Genomic DNA, 16,556 nt, shown 5'->3' with positions numbered 1-16,556 from the left:
AGCGACGGTCTTGTTTTCCAACTCAAAGTATCAGCGATGTGCAGGGACCTGATCTTCCACCCGTTGACCCGGCGAAGATAGCCGAAATGTTATTGCATTCCGGGACAAAGTAATCAGAACAGATGGGCTGGACATCTGGACCCGGTGCATCTGGCTGATTATATAAGAGCAGACACCTACTCAAGCCAAGTCAGACACAGTCAGTCACTCATCCCATCAAGTCAATCCCCAAGTCTTCAATCAAAAACTAGCAAAAATGTTCGACTGGACCGGTAAGAATGTCGTGTACGTTGGCAGCTTCAGCGGCATCGGGTGGCAAATGATGATGCAGATGATGACAAAGGACATCAAGATGATGGGCATTATGCATCGCATGGAGAACGTCGAGATGATGAAGAAGCTGCAGGCCCTGAATCCCTCTGTTAAGGTGGTCTTCATGCAGATGAACCTGATGGACAAGATGTCGATCGATCAGGCGATGAAGAAAATGGGCCAAATGATGGGCCATATGGATGTGATGATCAATGGCGAGAGTGTGCTGCTCGACAAAGATGTGGAGATGACGATGGGCATGAACCTGGTAGGGCATCCTTAAAGATGATATATTATTCAATTTAATTTACTTTACAACCTCTTCTATAGACTGGCATGATCCACGCCACGATGATGGCGATGCCCTACATGGACAAGACCCAGATGGGCATGGGCGGCATGGTGGTCATGATGTCCTCCGTTTATGGCCTGGAGCCCGCACCCGCGTTTGCCGTCTATGCCGCCGCCATGCATGGCATCCTCGGATTCACCCGCTCGATGGGCGATAAGATGATCTACCAGAAGACCGGCGTCATGTTCATGGCCATGTGCCCGGGTCTCACCAACAGCGAAATGATGATGAACCTGCGCGACAACGTCACCTGGCACCATTCCGAGTCGATGGTGGAGGCCATCGAGAGCGCCAAGAGGCAAATGCCGGAGGAGGCAGCGATGCAAATGATCCACGCGATGGAGATAATGAAGAACGGCAGCATGTGGATCGTCAACATGGGCCAGCTCAAGGAGGTCATGCCCACGATGCACTGGCAGATGTAAAACGGCTAGCCTAATAAAGAGTGCTACTTATGAAAGATTATTAAATAATATTTGTTTTTATATATTTAAATAATTGAAGGGTCAGCTGGAAATAATAAAAAACCAATTTCACCTCTACAATTTTCCGATTTTTTAAACGTATGTCGCCAAACATGAAACTTAGCTTTCACTTACAAATATTTTTTTGAGCCTACTAACAGAAAGAAACGAAATCACAGCTGACTTTGCCTTTGACTTAGGGCTAGTACTCAACCCAACAAAAAGTCGTCCAACACAAAAACTTCATATGAAACAAAATTTTTTGACGTTGATTTTCATATGAAGTTTTTAGTTTTGGACGACTTTTTGTGGGGTTGAGTACTAAGCCTTATACCCAAACAGCTGACAGAATAACAAAAGTTTACAGCCAAATATATGTATAAACGCTTGGCCCCGATCTTTTTCGCTTACTCTTGAGTCACTGATCACGATGAAGTAAAAAAAATATGTCAATGTATTTATGTTCAATTATTAGGTTTTTAGAAAAAAGTTTGTTTTTGTTCACTTGTTTGTACTCGGTCTACTCTACGAGTAACGGGTATAATAAAATAAAAAAGGCTGAAACAAGCGTTCCGGACAAAAGCAAACAAAAAGGACGTTTTTGTAAATAATTTAACAAAATTCAAATAATCCTTTTATATTTTTTGTCGTGTTTTTTACAACTTTTTTTGTTATACCCGTTACTCGTAGAGTAAAAGGGTATATTAGATTCGTGCAAAAGTATGTAACAGCTAGAAGGAAGCGTTTCCGACCCCATAAAGTATATATATTCTTGATCAGGGGCACTAGCCGAGTCGATCTAGCCATGTCCGTCTGTCCATCTGTCCGTCTGTATGAACGCTGAGATCTCGGAAACTACAAAAGCTAGAAGGTTGAGATTTTCCACACATATTCTTTGGCTTCCTACGCAGCGCAAGTTTATTTTAGCCGAGCGCCACGCCCTCTCTAACGCCCACAATCGCCCACTAACGATTTTAAAATGGGTCCTGCGCCCACATCTTTAAAGATTTTCGAGAAGTATAAATGCAATTTTGTTGTGTATATTTATACCTATCGAAATGTAGAAGACATTTTTCAAATCGGACCATGCATTAAAAAGTTATACGCAATCAAAATATCTACATATATCTATCTCCCTCGCACTCCCTTTAGCTGAGTTACGATCATAGCTCGCAAATAACTGTTGACCGATTCGTGCGGTCTCCAAATAACTGTTTTTCTCTGAGACTTTGAGCAAACAATCAGAGAGCAACCGATTGAATTGTTCGTACAGAAATTTTGCTCGCACTCAGCCGACGAGCAGTTTTTTCGGCTTTCTTTTGCTCGGCTCGCTTACAGACCGATTGCTCCTGAACGACGTTTCAAAAAGTCTTTTGCGCATGTGTTAACGTTAACGTGCTTGGGCGATATTGCTCTCCCTTTCACTCGCACGTACTTTCAAAGGGAATACATTGTATAGTTGTATTAGTGAAAAGACTTTTTGCAATGACTTTTTCAGTCAATCGGTCTTTTAATAAGTCTCCCTGTGCGAGCGACATTCGTATCTCTCATTGAACGAGGTTCGTAACAGAGCGTCTCACGAACAGCTCAACGTAAAAGGCTCAACCGAAAACCAAAACGAAAGGAAACGAAGTGTGCTGCGCAGAGAGAGAACGAGGGGCATGCTATTTTTCGGTTGTTCTCGGGAGTAGAGCGTAAGGAAAAAAACGGTTAACAGTTATTTGCATGCTTTGGTTACGATTATAAGTCGGGACACCAACCCGCGTTCGCACTTCCTTTAGCTGAGTGACGGGTATTAGATAGTCGGGACACCAACCCGACTATATTCAAGCGGCACAAAAATTAGCCGATCATTGTTATCCCCTTTCCCCAAGGCATTTGTGGCCATTGAGGCCCTTTTCTCCCACAAAAGGGCACTTTGGGCATGGGTACGCACGGTAATGCAGCATGCAGTTATGGTCCAGACATCGTCCAGACATTGGATCGGCTTGGTCACCCAAAGCCGCCACTGCCCATCGGCGTGCTGGACGCTTCTCTTTGTGACCAGTACTCTTGTCAGGTGGGCGCCGTCCCATTCGACCATTCCGGATCGCGGACGACGCCCCTCGCTGCCACTCCCGCTGCGGTTGTTCTGCTGGGTGCCGTCCCGTCCGACCATTTCGAGTCGTGGACGACGCCCTGCGCTCTGGCTTCTGCTCCTCTCCCTCTGCAAAAAAATAAAATAAATACAATATTTGAAAGAAAATCGTTGCGCCGCAGACACTCATGCATAATGGCCAAGTTTTAAACCTTTTTAAAAATTGCGTAGATCAGCAACTTCACTTCTCACACTGTCACTGAATAAAAGTTTAATAATTAAAGCAAATAAATGGAGAAATACATTCCAAATTAATAAAAAAAAAAAAAAATGGTCTGGGAAACTACCATTTTCCCTCTCATTATTGAATTAAAAACACCGCTGATGAGCGTGTTTTGGCTTGAGTCAGCTGCATTGAGTGGTTTTCGTATGGCCGTTAACAGTGGGCAAGAAATTGAGTGGGAAGAGTTAACAGTGCGCACGAAGTTGAGTGAAAATTGCAGGGCGAAGTTAACAGTGCGCACGAATTGGAGTGGAATCATTAACAGTGCGCATGAAATGGAGTGAAACAGCCGGTGCACAAAAAAATAAGTGACTATCGATAGCATGTTTTCAGTGTTTCATAGTACTAATGAATCTTTTGTAGTGTGACCGAAGTTTTCAGAGTACACCCGCTTTGCATGCAGCATGGTCATATTAAAAATCAGCTGGGTTCACAAACAGCAAACAAATCAACTGGCGCCAATTTTAAAATATTAAAAAAAGTTGCCGCTACTCGTACAGATTATTAAATATATGTGTTCATAATAAAATAATTGGGAGATAATAAAACGGTATACGTATTTCGACAAACATGAAACTTAGCTACCATTTACAAATATTTCATTTCAACAAGTCTTTCAGAAGAGGCACAATCTAGAAAGAACAACTAAAATCGTACAAAAATTGTCGTCAAAACATTTATTCTAAATTTATAAAGCTTAGGTTCATTATCAAAATATCTAGCAATGTCGAAATACACCAGTGCATACAAAGGTTCTTGCATTTACTGTGGCGATGAAGTATCGGTGTGCTCCTTCCTGGGTCGTCAGTTCAGAGTTCCTGTGAGCAAGGCATTTGACAACCCGAATTCCTGCAGTTCAGAAGATTTGGCCTCCCCCTCAAAAAGGGCCAGTCCCAGTCAACGGGCACGTCAATCAAAAAAGGCCGGAAGTTCTCAAAAACGATCTGCCTTTAAAGTTTCTTCGATATATAGGAAAAAACGAACCAATGCCAGTTTAAAAAAGGCCTTAACACCAGAAGAAAAGAACAGCTGACAAAGAATCGGACGGATCTCCAGAGCCTCTCTTTAAGGCTGTAATTTTGAGAGAGATGATTAGGCTAGGAAGACAACCAAATATAATGGTTAAGAAGTCTGCAAGAAGCGTAAAGCCTATTAAGAAATGCGTTTCGGAAAGCTCTAATGAAGCTGAGAATCTGGCAGATAATGTTGCTGATTTGATGTAATTACAAGGACCAGCTTGTGTAAAATTATAAAAATACTTTCCTTAACGGACCATAAATCTTTCTAGGCAAGTGCAATGTAAAACTCAGGACTATTCGCAATCCTCCATAATGGAAATAGATGAAACAGTAGGCGAAGATGATCCATAATATCTATAATGAGTATCCAGCGTCTTCTACACATGCAATGATAATATCAGATTATTAAAAGCGAATGGACTAAACCACTAAGTCAGGGAATAAATTAAATAAGTAACAATAACAAAATAGTTTTTTTTAATAAGGTTTTAGCAAAAAAAAGTCTAGCTAATTTGGTAAATAGATAGATGTAAATTTATTATCACATGGTAAAATCTGTATTGCTACAGCCTGAGGTTTCTTATGGTAAGATTCATTATTTAGGATGATCTATTTGCAATGATTTCCCTCCACCCTCCGGTTCAGTTCAGCCTCAAAGTCTGCTTCATTGAAGCTTTTGTTTCGGCGGAAAAACTCGTCGAGTATCTTCGCTTGGCAGTGGCCTACTTCCATCATGGATCGCCAATCGGCGACATTCTGCGGCACTTTCTGATCCTCCAGATGAGCATACACCGGTTCCAGGGGGCAGTTGTAATGACGAGCGTCTGCCTTAAGATTCCTGGCGGTGTTAATTACGTGGTAACAGACCGCACACTCGAACTTTTCAAAGAGTGATCCTCCCGGAGACGAATCACCAATGTGGTACTGCCGCGTGACCAGGTTGTGGAGCAGATTCTTGTTGGAAATGGGGTTGCGCCAATTCAGTTTATGCTGGCGATACGAATCGTACTGGACTTGGTCCTCGCCCAATTCGGTTAAATGCTTTGCCAAGGCCCGCGGATTGGGAAATTCGTTTACAAAAACCGCCGACTTCTTATTCGGCTGCCAGTCCTATATTATTTAAGGAAAATAATTTAAGCCATTCAAATCATTTCTCAAAAATCCACTTACTTTTATTGTGGGTGAGCCAAAGTAAACTGGAATCACACCCATTATCAACGGGCGCCAGAACTTTTCGGTTATATAATCGGGACAGGCAGCATTCTCAAAGGCAATCATGAACTTGTACTCGGACAGGAAACGCAGCAACTCCGGTGAATAGAGATTATTTAAGTAATCCTTCTGCAGGCTGCAACAAAGGTAACGAAAAATCTTCTAATGTAAAGCGTTTTTATAAGGAATTTTCTTTGATAAATTATAGTTGTAACTATTCTTTAGCTGCTCCCCGTGGAGAACCCCTTGGTCGTCTTCCAGTACTATTTCGTCCATGGTTCACATTCATATTATCATCGGACATTTGGGAATCTTCCTGAATTCCATGTGTGCCTTGTTGACAAGAACAATGGTTATTTGAATCATTGCCCAACTGAGGATGGCAATGGTGGCAGGGCAACGATCCGTACAACTGCACCCAGCACTCTACACAACAGATCTTGGGCAGTTCGGCAGCCCTTGGCGATGTCATTATGTTCTGAAGTTTTCTGTATTATTGTACTTATTGTATTTTATGTAAAATATGTGGCTGTCTTTATAGTGATTGAAATATACCCTAAATTGAGTGGATCACAAAGGAGTAGCCTACTTGCCTTTCCGGTAAATCTTTGTTACGCAGGCAGCTGCCGTAAGAATCGATCGAGAGATGCTTCATCAGCTCCTTCACGTAATCCTCCCTTCCAGACATTGTGTCGCAGTCGCTTTGGAGGAACACCACCGACGGAGACGGACGATATACGTGTCTGGACTTCCCAGGGAAGGAAACAAAGTAGTCCTTAGAGGTAAGTGCCTGTCCACTGGGCAAGTACTGCGTGGTCAGGGGAAAGTTACTGAAGCGGCTGAAGGTCGAGGTGAAGTGAAAGTTTCGGAGAAACTCTTCATTGGACACGAAAGGAGCGTTTCGGGGGGATTCTTCATGCAGTAAGGCCCACACTTGATGCTTGGGACGCGGAAGGGGAAAGTCGCCCGTCTTCAAGTTGGAGCCGTAGAACAGAACGCCCTGCCAAAAATATGATATTTATGGGTATAAATTATATATTATAAATTGATTACATATGCATAATAATCCTTCAATACCTCCTAATTTGTTTTGGATTTTTAGATGAACATGCAAAAGAACTTAGAAATACAAATATGTCGGTGAACTAATATTATATTTATTATAATGAAGTGTTTTCAATATTTGTATGTTAATATGTTGATCTACGGTTTCAGTTAAAACTAAACTAATCTTAAAGCCTAATTAACACTTATAGTAACTTATAAAATTTATAATATAAATAGGTAAAAAGATCGTGAATTCCAAAAGGTAACTTAACCTTTTAAAGTTTATAACCCTTATCCAAATTGGAGGAGGTACATAAAATTGTAATAATAATTTAATTATTAAAAATTATTTAAAGAGCTGCTATTGCCCAGAGCTATAATTTCTATGCTGTAGATCAGCGCTTAAGAGAATCTTTATAATTCTTATCTGCCGGATGTGGAGCAAGAAATCTATACTTTTCAAGGCAATATTCACGAACCCGGGTCATCGGCAGGCGGCTGCGCTTGTTGGAGATGCGGCACGTGTGGATTCCGCACTGGCGCTCCTCGTCGTAGTTCCAGGACATGTCCCTGGACCACCAGACCAGCTCCACAGGACTGTTGTGCTTCGAATTGTCGCGGTTCCTGACTTCGTAGATGAGGTATATAATGCCCAGCCAAATGCCTAGCGCCACGGCCAGGTAGCGTAGTGCCAGCCGCATGGCTGTCCTTAAAGTCCTGGTTTACAGGATGAAGAGGGTAATTCCGCGCACCTTCGATTCGGATTCAAAAAGCCGGTGCGCCGCAATTTCGCTATAGCGGTTGAATTTCGACTGCGAGTCGTCAGCTGATTTTTGCCACAGGGCAGTGTTGTATAACGCCTGTCCGTTTAAGGCACACTTCACACGAAACGACCGGTAGAGTGTGCTCGTTGCATGACGTGCGCTTAAATTTTTAGTTTTATTTTTCTTTTTAACGTTAAAGATTAATTTTTTGCCGATAAAATAAATGTATTTATTTATTGTTCAATGTTACCGAAAATAATATAAATAATATTCAACAGATAACTGAATAAGGTTTGTGAATATTTTTGCACAGAAGAAGTAGTCTCTAATTTTTATGACTTAAAAATTCTATATTTTTTAAGGCTTTCTTTTACAATTTGTTTATATTGCTCAAATATGTTGGACACGCCTTGAACATGCTCAATGCGAATGCTATATCGACAATTTTATTTATTTTATATTTGAAATTTCGAGAAAGTCGTATATAAATGGGTATGTATTCCCTGACAGTGTTATTGCTTTACTCCTTTCCGATTAATTATTGGAAAAATACGATGTTCTCCAAAATAATTTAATAATATTCGTTGTTTAATATATGTTTATTTTCTTTATAAACAATTTTTTATTTTAGAAAATGATTTATGTCATACAGTTGTCATCATGCATGCTTGACCGTTTCCAACCCTCGCCAGCTGTCATTCAGCCCTTCGTCGCTTTGAAACACTGCAGTTCGTCATAATATTGTTCCACTTACAATTGCTCAATTAACCGACCGAAGCAACAGAAACAGCCAGAAATCCGACGAAATGCGCCCATTCCTTCGCCTGTAAAGCCAGCAAACGTGAGTGGTGTCGTCGCAGGGCAAGCAAAATGCAACATCTGGCGAAAAAGAGCGACGAGCGAAGGTAGAAAACAAACATTGACATAACACGTCAACGGTTGGGAGCAGCAGCAGGTAAACCACCGGGGAAACCATACGGAGCATGTGTTATGGCCACAACAAGATCCTCGGGAGATGCCGCCACGTCCGTTGATTCCGCCGCGGGAGCAGGAGGCGCCGGGATCAGGAAGCTGTCCACGGCCAGTGGTGGAGGAATCGCAGGAGGCGGCGGAGGAGGAGCGGCGCCCAGCTGGCAGAGCTGCTACTATTGCACCCGGGAGCAGTTCAAGACCATCAGCGACTTTGTCAAGTGAGTGGCCTCCGAGATATCATCTTTCCATATCTATCTCGACCAAAAACCGCTTTTATCTTAACTACATACGTAAGCGCATATTTACACACATATGACTGAGTTGCAATGATAAAAACAGCAGGTAAAATTTAACAGGCAGCAGGTAAAAATAATTAAATTTTGTGTAGCTACAGTTGAATTTCCATAATTCGAGGTCTCTCAGGGCATCCCAAAAATATGTCTCAAAAAAGATTTTCATATATGGCGAATTTATTTCTCAACATAGCAAAAACTCTAAAAGATCTCAAATTAAAGTATCCTTCAAATAGAAAATTCAAATTTTTAGTCAATTGAATTTTTTCTCCTTAAAGAGAATATTTGGAAATCTACTATCTTAAAATATTTGTATTCAATTCAAAAACATCATAAGTATATATAATAAAATGCCATACTTAATCCTGAAATTTAAGAAACTAACTGGTAAATCAAAAGTATGTCTTGAAAAAGATATTCATTTATGACGAATTTATTTCTCAACACACCAAAAACTCTAAATGATCTTAAATTATAGAATCTTTCAAATAGAAAATTCGAATTTCTAGTCAAATGATTATTTTCCCTCCAAAAGAATATTTGGAAAACTACTTTCCTAAAATATAGGTATAAATTCAAAAAAATCATAAATATATACAATAAAATGCGATATTTAATGGTCAAATTTAAGAAACCAACTGGTAAATCAAATAGGTTAATAAACAATAAATAATAACATGATAGAAATATAAATGTTGTATTAAATCAGAGACGTTTAACTACTTATCCTACTTCAGGATCTACACTTTATGGCCGATTTTAACGACTCATTTAAAATACAACAAAATCAGCAATTAATCATTATAATTACTAATTGAAAAATGCGTCATGAAATATATAAACTATTTTAAAAGCAGCTCTAAAATATTATTCATTTCAGTCACCTTCGAAATCGCCACTGCACCCGGGAAGGCGGCTCCTTCGTGTGTCGCTACGGCTTCAATGGGGTGTGCGCCTCCCTGCCACTGGACGGAGTCTCGGATCGCGACTACGACGCCCATGTGGCCAAGTACCATGTCAACCAGCACACGCGCGAGATGCCGCCCGAATGGGGAGTCTACTCGGCCGCGCAGAACTTGCCCGCAGTGCTCAACGATCCCTCGCGCGGCAAGCAGAGCAATCTGTTCACCAAGAAGTGGGGCGAGCACTTTGTGGAGCGCACTCATGTCCCGGCCTCTCCCCGACTGCCGGATATAACGCACGCCGACTTTGCCGTCTATCTGGGCAGCATTGGCAAGCGGTATCGCTGGCATGAGCGCCGCCAGCAGCAACTGGAGCGGGATAAGCCGCTGGAGAATGGAGCACAAGGAGGAGGAGCATCGGGATCGGGACAAACACCCACCCACTTGAGTTCGGTGCCCGAGATCTTTCTCAAATCGCAGCTGCAGCTACACAACCCGGCCACCTTCAAGCAGGTGTTTCCTAATTACATGCAAACGTCGGCTTCGAGTCCGGAAACCCACCAGCAAACTGGACGCCAGCTGCAGGAGCAGCTGAGTCACTACCTGGACATGGTGGAGGTGAAGATAGCCCAACAGGTTTCGCAGAAATCGGCGGCATTCTTTCACGCCATGACCACACAGCATGCCATTCTGGCGGAAATGGAACAGGCAGCGGAGCAAGTGCGTCAACTTAGAGCAGCACTGGCCCAACTACATAGCCATTCGGTTGTGGACAGCTTCAAGGTGCTGCGGTTTGCGCAGAGAAGACAGCACTACAACCTCACACTAGACAAGCTCCGACTGATGGCCACCGTGCACAAGACGCAGCCGATGCTGCAGCTCCTCCTGGGCACCCAGGACTATGTGGCTGCTTTAGATTTAATAGGAACCACCCAGGAGATTCTCTCCGCCGAACTGCTCGGCATTCACTGTTTCAAGCATTTGCCCATGCAGCTGAGCGAAATGGAGAAGCTGATCGACAAGATGCTGACCACGGAATTCGAACGCTACGCTGCCGCGGATCTCAATCGCCCGCTGACGGATGCGCTCCGCGAGACGGACAGCGTTTGCGCCGAGGAGGACAAGCTGGTGGCCATTGTGATGGGTCTGCTGCGCAAGCAGAACTTCTCCTTTGTCCAGGCGTATCAGCAGGAAGCAATTGCCACCATTCGGGCTATCATAAAACAGCTGCTGATTGAGGTTTTGGCCCGCAGTGACAGCGATCAGGAGGTCAGCTTAACGGGTCACGGCGAACAAGCGCTGGAGCTTAGTTTACCCGAGTGGATTGCCCTGCTTCAGCGCTCCAGTCAGGCCTTGGTTTCCATACTCGAAAGAATCAAAACTGTTGTGGGAATAATGCAGCAAACAGCGGACGCAGCCGTGGGCGCCCAGGATGCAGTGAATCTGATAGATTCGGAAGCCTTTCTCAGTCCCGGACACCATGAGCAATTAAAGTCTCAGCTGCAGCAGCTCTTGCAGGCCGTCTGCCATTACTGCCATGAGCGTTGTGCCAATATTGTGTCGCCTCAGAGTCTCGAAAAGAGTTTGGCAAGCGAGCAGGAGCTCTGCCAGCTCTCCGAGATTGTGGATCAGTTTGGCGAGACAACGAGGAGCATTTGTGGAGTGGCCAGTGTGCCACTGCAGCTAGCCTTAAAAGTGCAGGCCTCGCGATTTGCTCAAAGATTCCACGCCGAACGGAAGCAAAAGTTGTCGCTGCTTTTGGATCAGGAGCGCTGGCGCCAGGTGGACATACCGCACGAGTTCCAGCGGATAATCGATCGCATGGCGGCCGGGGATTATGCCAAACCCGAGATGGGCAACCTAATCAGCAATGGCCTAGGCAATCCCGTGCTCTTGGTGGAGGGAAAACAGCCGTACACCCTGGTCAGCGCCTCGCTGATGCTCATTCGAATGCTTTATGAATACGGAGGAAGTTCGCATCGTATGCCATTGCTGGCCAGCTATCATGCCCGCAATGTGGTGGACCTGCTGCGGTGTTTCAACTCTCGCAGCTGCCAACTGATTATCGGAGCGGGAGCGATGCGGGTGGCCGGTTTAAAGACCATCACTAGCACTAATTTGGCGCTGGTTTCCAGAGCACTTCAACTGGTCCTCTGGCTGCTGCCCAAGCTGAGGGAGCACTTCCAGGCGATGAGTGGCTACGAGGCCATCGAGCGGGATTATCAGGGTCACATCAAGGAGATCGAAAACAAGATACACGGCATTGTGTCGGAGAGATTGGCCGCCCAACTGGAGGCCTGGGAGGCGAGACCGCCGATACCGTCGCAAACCTTCCGCCACATCTCCCGCCATCTGGTGAAGCTGCACGAGGCCATCGCTGGGGTGCTGCCCGAGGCTCAGATCCACGAGATCTACGGCGTGGTGCATCGTAACTTCAAGGACAAGCTGCGGGAACAACTGCTCAAGCTGAATGTGAACAACAATGGGGGTCCACAGCATGGAGTGGTCACTTCGGAGCTAACCTTCTACATGGAGACGCTGCGCACACTGAAAGCCCTGCCCGCCGAGCAGCTGGACAACGGAATTCTGGAGGAGATCTGGCTCTACTGAGCATTCCGAAGTATTCTTCATTGTTTGTTATCCTTGTTTTATTTATACCATTTGAATTGTCGCGTCTATTTTGTTTGCCACTGTACATTGCTTGTACTTTTATGTTCCGCCCTAAAACGAAAGAAATGGTACATTTATCTCTTTTGTTGCGCACCTTTTATAGCACCTAAGCTTAAAGTCAGTGAAAAGGCTTATGATTAAAGAGTAATAATAAATCAAAAAATCTTTTAAATACGTTGGAATTAATGGCGGAAAGTTTATCTTTTGTATATTCAAATTTAAATTAACTATTCACAGTAACGGTCTCTTCGCCAGCGTTGCCAGACTGTCGCCGTTGCCAATGGCAACCGTTACAAATGCCAAACATAACGAAATAGTTTTATTTTTTCCACTTTCTATGCGATGCGCTTGCCGCAAATCTTTCACACTCTGCACAAGCGTCTCCAAAGAATGTTTGAAAAGAGCAACGAGGGCGGCGAGAGTGCCACGCCCAGCATTCAGGATATCGCCGGTCGACTGGCGGAGGAACAACAGCGACTTCGCCAACTGGAGGCCACCACGATGCCCAAGGAAAGGACACTTTTAGTCCTGGGTAGCAAATGTGTGGTAAGCTATTGAAATGTAATGTTAACAAAAATGAAATAAGATTTAATGTACTCGCTCTTAAATTAATTCCCATTTTTTATTCATAACAGTGAAATAGCAGGGAATTTTATAATTTTATATATATAATTTTATATATATAGTTATTTAGTAATCAAAAGTTTTGATTTAAAACCAATCCTGTGATAGAAGGAAATATGATAAATTTTAAAGGTTTAAAAATTATGTCTTTTTATTTAATTTTTTTGGATTATTTTTTATTTATTTTTTGTTTGAATGAAAAAAACAATTAATATTGGATGTACAAATAAGAAATATCCTATTATAATAGTGTCTCTTCTTTACTACCTTTATATTTCACAAACATAATAATATTTTAAAACTCCAGGGAAAGACGACGGCTATAAATAAATTCTTCGATCGCGAGGAGCACGCAACGCGTCCAACTTTGGCCCTGGAATATAGCTTCGGGCGAAGAATCGGCAGTGGAAAGTCCCCCCAAGTGATGAACGTTTGGGAACTGGGATCCCTGGACAATGCCGAGCAATTGCTGGAGGTTCCCATTAAAACGCATGGTCTGCAGCAACTAGCCGTCTTCATAATGTTGGATCTCTCGCAACCACAACGATTTTGGACGGATTTGGAGTGTGCCTACAAGGGACTGAGGGATACGGCGCAACAGATGATGCAGAACCTAACGCCAGATCTCAGGGAGATTCTCGAACAGCGAACAATGGAGCGAGTGGGTCAGCACAACAAGGAGGAACTGGGCGACCTTGAAGCGCTGCCCTTTCCAGTGGTAATTGTGGGTGGGAAGTACGATATTTTCTCTGGATTTGATCCGGCCATCCGGAAACACACCTGTCGCTGTCTTCGCTCAATGGCCCATCTAATTGGCGGTGCATTGCTATTCTACTCCCACCGGATGCCCAAACTGGCCAAGGTCCTGAGGGACACCATTAGCCACATGGGATTCGGAAGTCCTGCACATCCGTTCCGCTCTCATGTCGTGGATTTCAATGAGCCACTTTGCATTTGGTTCGGCACGGATAGTTGGTCGAAAATCGGAGATACTGGAGCCCAAAGTTTGGAGCGAATTGGAGCCACATTCGGGGTGGAAGTGCCGCAGCTGCAGATGGAAAAGCAGAAGCTACAGGAAACCCCAGATCCGTCCAAGGATCCTGGTTTTAGGGAGTCCCTCATCGATGAGATGCGATCGCAGAAGAACGAGGAACTCGCTGGTTTAATGAGAGATGCCTTGCTTCGTGGAAAGTTCGAAAGTGTTCAGAACTAGCAGAAAATACTGGGATTAATAAATGTTGTGTACCTCAAAGTATTAAAGAATGTCAGAGATTAAACTAAAATTGTGAATTCATTTGTCTTACTGCTTTTAATACACAAAATTTCTCAAGCAAGCACAGCGTAAGTCGTCAGTGGTAATATATTCATTTTTAGGTTCAGAATTAAGAATTTTCTAAACTTCAGATTGATTTGATCAAAATAAAATGTCTCAACCTGTCGCCTCAAAGGCTCGTGTCATTAAGATCCTCAACCGAATTGGAGCCCGTGGCATACTAACGGAAGTCCGAGTGCAGTTGGTCGATCAACCCAGGATGCAATTTATGCGAACTGTCAAGGGACCTGTGAGACTTGGAGACATTGTGGATTTCGAAGATACCGAAATAACTTGGCAGTCTTCAAGCAAGAGCAACAGCAACTTTGGTGATATTTGCTAAAACTTTGGTTCAGAAAATGGAATCTGGAGTCTTAATCAGTTACTTCAAAAGAGTTACAATTAAAAAAATCAAGAAAATCCAAATCTTTATCACAACCAAAAAGATTATAAATTTGTTTTGCCATTATAATTTAATGATCTCGAAGTTACCACAATAAATTTTGAATTGAAATGGTTATTACCCGAATTTTTTTTGAAATCATAATTTTTTGTATTTTTTGGGAGTTAGTTTAAACTTTTGCCTTTGAATTTTTGGTAAAATATGTAAGTTATATCCCAAAACAAAGTTTAAAAACATGTATTTCGCGGGCTAACAAGCATAACAACTTTGAAATGGATGTCAGATAATAAACAGTATGGCAACACCATTACAGGGATGCAACAAGGAATTTGCCAATCACGTGTTGCCTGCAATTACCGTTATAAAGGAGCGCACGACTCTCGCTCTGCCCACTCTCCCCGTCTCGCTCGCTCTTTTGGGGAGCTCGGGCTCCAAGCAGACGCCAGCTGCGACGCCGACTGCGCGGCCGGCGTTTCGGTGGGGACTCGCTTGGGGTTTCAGTTTGATTTGAGCTCGGTCGCCACAGTCGCTGTCAACTGCTCTCGCGTGGCGGAGCTCTCTCCGCTCTTTCCTCGGCGGTCGTGTGTGTGTGTGCGTGCACGCGCGGGTGTGTGTGTGCGAATTTGTTTGGTGCGAATTTTTGGGCAAAAAACTCCGGCCCGAGTTCTACATTTGTAGAAAATTATGAATAGTGGCCAGCCCAGAAACATGAGAAGCTTCGCGGCCCTGAAACATTGTAATTAAAACCAGCTCGACTCGACGACGGCCCCCGAAAAAGTCTCCAACTTCGCACCGTAAAGTTGCTGCGTTGTGTAATCAGTCCGAAACGGAGTTTCTCGCTTTGTTTGTTTTTCTCGGCTTTATTTTCGGCAACAACAAAAATATTTTTAAATTGCTTTAAGCTTGGGCAGTTTTGTGGAAAAAGCTCTCGGAAACTTCAAAACTTGACAAATAAATCATCACAGGTGAGTTGGAATAATACATTTCTCAGGCACACACACGGGCAAACTCGAGCGAAATTGCTCTGCTCCAATTTTTTTTTGTTGGGTCACGGTATAAAAAAAAGAATCAACTAGCAGACCCCAAAACACCAAATTATCGATTTTCTTTTGGGAGCTCCATTTCTGGCGCTCTTTTTTTTACCCATATATTTTCCTGCGATTTTATTCCTGCACGTGAGCGTGTGTGAGTGTGCGTGTTTGGTGGGGTTGTGTCTGTGTGTGTATTTAATCAAGAACAGAAACAGTTTTCCCTGCAGCTTACCGTTAGCCGAGCTGAGCAGCCGCATTTGCATTTTGTCACATTGCCAAGGCAACGCGACCCAAACGCCATATGGTCGCGATCTGATACCCTAACTCGATTCGGTTTTCTTGAGGGCTTTTCCACACTTTCGTTAAGTTGGTGACTTCCTTATCAAGGCTTTTACATTTACATGTGATCTCAGAAGATCAAATATACACCCGTGCATATAACGACGGCAATTAGCAGTATCAAAATCTGGATGAGTCAGCTTTTTACCAGTTATTTGGCGTTCCGGTTTAGAAACATATCCATTCTAAATTCAATAATTATCGTTCCTAGGAAAGAAAACTTCAAACCGTACAAATTTTTTAAATCTTAAGAATTTTAATTAAAATTCAACAATGTAAATTTCGGTTTACAGATATTTCAATATCTTCAGGTTGAAATATTGCACGTATTTTTTATGATTTAATGCCAAATTATAATTTTCTCTAATAACTTAGGAGAATCTATATATTAAATTTGAATTTTGAAATAATAAGTTAACAATCTAATAAAATCTGAAGGGTATTTAACGACTGTCATTTAATGTTTGTGGTTTTTTATTC

General features: G+C 43.1%; 6 protein-coding genes and 1 non-coding gene across 7 annotated transcripts in view; 6 read left to right on the top strand and 1 right to left on the bottom strand.

Moving 5' to 3' along the window:
- Positions 1 to 211: 211 nt before the first annotated feature.
- Positions 212 to 1,118, top strand: Fbp2 (Fat body protein 2). Its single transcript, XM_017150822.3, has 2 exons — positions 212 to 580; positions 643 to 1,118. The coding sequence occupies exons 1-2, from the start codon at positions 257 to 259 to the stop codon at positions 1,087 to 1,089; spliced, it is 771 nt and encodes a 256-aa protein (XP_017006311.2). The 5' UTR covers positions 212 to 256; the 3' UTR covers positions 1,090 to 1,118.
- A 2,924-nt stretch (positions 1,119 to 4,042) lies between these two features.
- Positions 4,043 to 5,186, top strand: LOC108063681 (uncharacterized). The gene is made up of 2 exons (XR_011419259.1): positions 4,043 to 4,707; positions 4,777 to 5,186. It is a non-coding gene; the product is annotated as an uncharacterized protein (transcript).
- Positions 5,019 to 7,618, bottom strand: FucTB (alpha-(1,3)-fucosyltransferase 10). Its single transcript, XM_017150840.3, has 4 exons — positions 7,246 to 7,618; positions 6,313 to 6,719; positions 5,678 to 5,855; positions 5,019 to 5,617 (listed from the first exon to the last, which is right to left on the bottom strand). The coding sequence occupies exons 1-4, from the start codon at positions 7,465 to 7,467 to the stop codon at positions 5,117 to 5,119; spliced, it is 1,308 nt and encodes a 435-aa protein (XP_017006329.2). The 5' UTR covers positions 7,468 to 7,618; the 3' UTR covers positions 5,019 to 5,116.
- Positions 7,619 to 8,233: 615 nt separating this feature from the next.
- scat (VPS54 subunit of GARP complex scat) lies at positions 8,234 to 12,524 on the top strand. The gene is made up of 2 exons (XM_017150823.3): positions 8,234 to 8,720; positions 9,676 to 12,524. The coding sequence occupies exons 1-2, from the start codon at positions 8,521 to 8,523 to the stop codon at positions 12,305 to 12,307; spliced, it is 2,832 nt and encodes a 943-aa protein (XP_017006312.2). The 5' UTR covers positions 8,234 to 8,520; the 3' UTR covers positions 12,308 to 12,524.
- Positions 12,525 to 12,616: 92 nt separating this feature from the next.
- On the top strand, positions 12,617 to 14,247 carry LOC108063631 (cytoplasmic dynein 2 light intermediate chain 1). Its single transcript, XM_017150778.3, has 2 exons — positions 12,617 to 12,913; positions 13,299 to 14,247. Exons 1-2 carry the CDS (start codon positions 12,710 to 12,712, stop codon positions 14,202 to 14,204), a joined length of 1,110 nt encoding a protein of 369 aa, XP_017006267.2. The 5' UTR covers positions 12,617 to 12,709; the 3' UTR covers positions 14,205 to 14,247.
- Positions 14,248 to 14,315: 68 nt separating this feature from the next.
- RpS28-like (Ribosomal protein S28-like) lies at positions 14,316 to 14,832 on the top strand. The gene is made up of 2 exons (XM_017150788.3): positions 14,316 to 14,332; positions 14,396 to 14,832. Exon 2 carries the CDS (start codon positions 14,416 to 14,418, stop codon positions 14,644 to 14,646), a length of 231 nt encoding a protein of 76 aa, XP_017006277.1. The 5' UTR covers positions 14,316 to 14,332; positions 14,396 to 14,415; the 3' UTR covers positions 14,647 to 14,832.
- Positions 14,833 to 15,128: 296 nt separating this feature from the next.
- The window catches only part of numb (NUMB endocytic adaptor protein), a 30,590-nt gene continuing 29,162 nt past the window's right edge, over positions 15,129 to 16,556 (top strand). The window contains exon 1 of the mRNA XM_017150806.3: positions 15,129 to 15,671. The gene's annotated coding sequence lies outside the window, so the exon portion shown is untranslated. The remainder of the gene's footprint in view (positions 15,672 to 16,556) is intronic.

The sequence above is a fragment of the Drosophila takahashii genome, chromosome 2L (assembly GCF_030179915.1).
Source record: "Drosophila takahashii strain IR98-3 E-12201 chromosome 2L, DtakHiC1v2, whole genome shotgun sequence".
NCBI classification, from domain to species: Eukaryota; Metazoa; Arthropoda; class Insecta; order Diptera; family Drosophilidae; genus Drosophila; species Drosophila takahashii.
The sequence above is the reverse complement of the archived record's forward strand: the minus strand, read 5'-3'. Positions and strand labels throughout refer to the sequence as shown.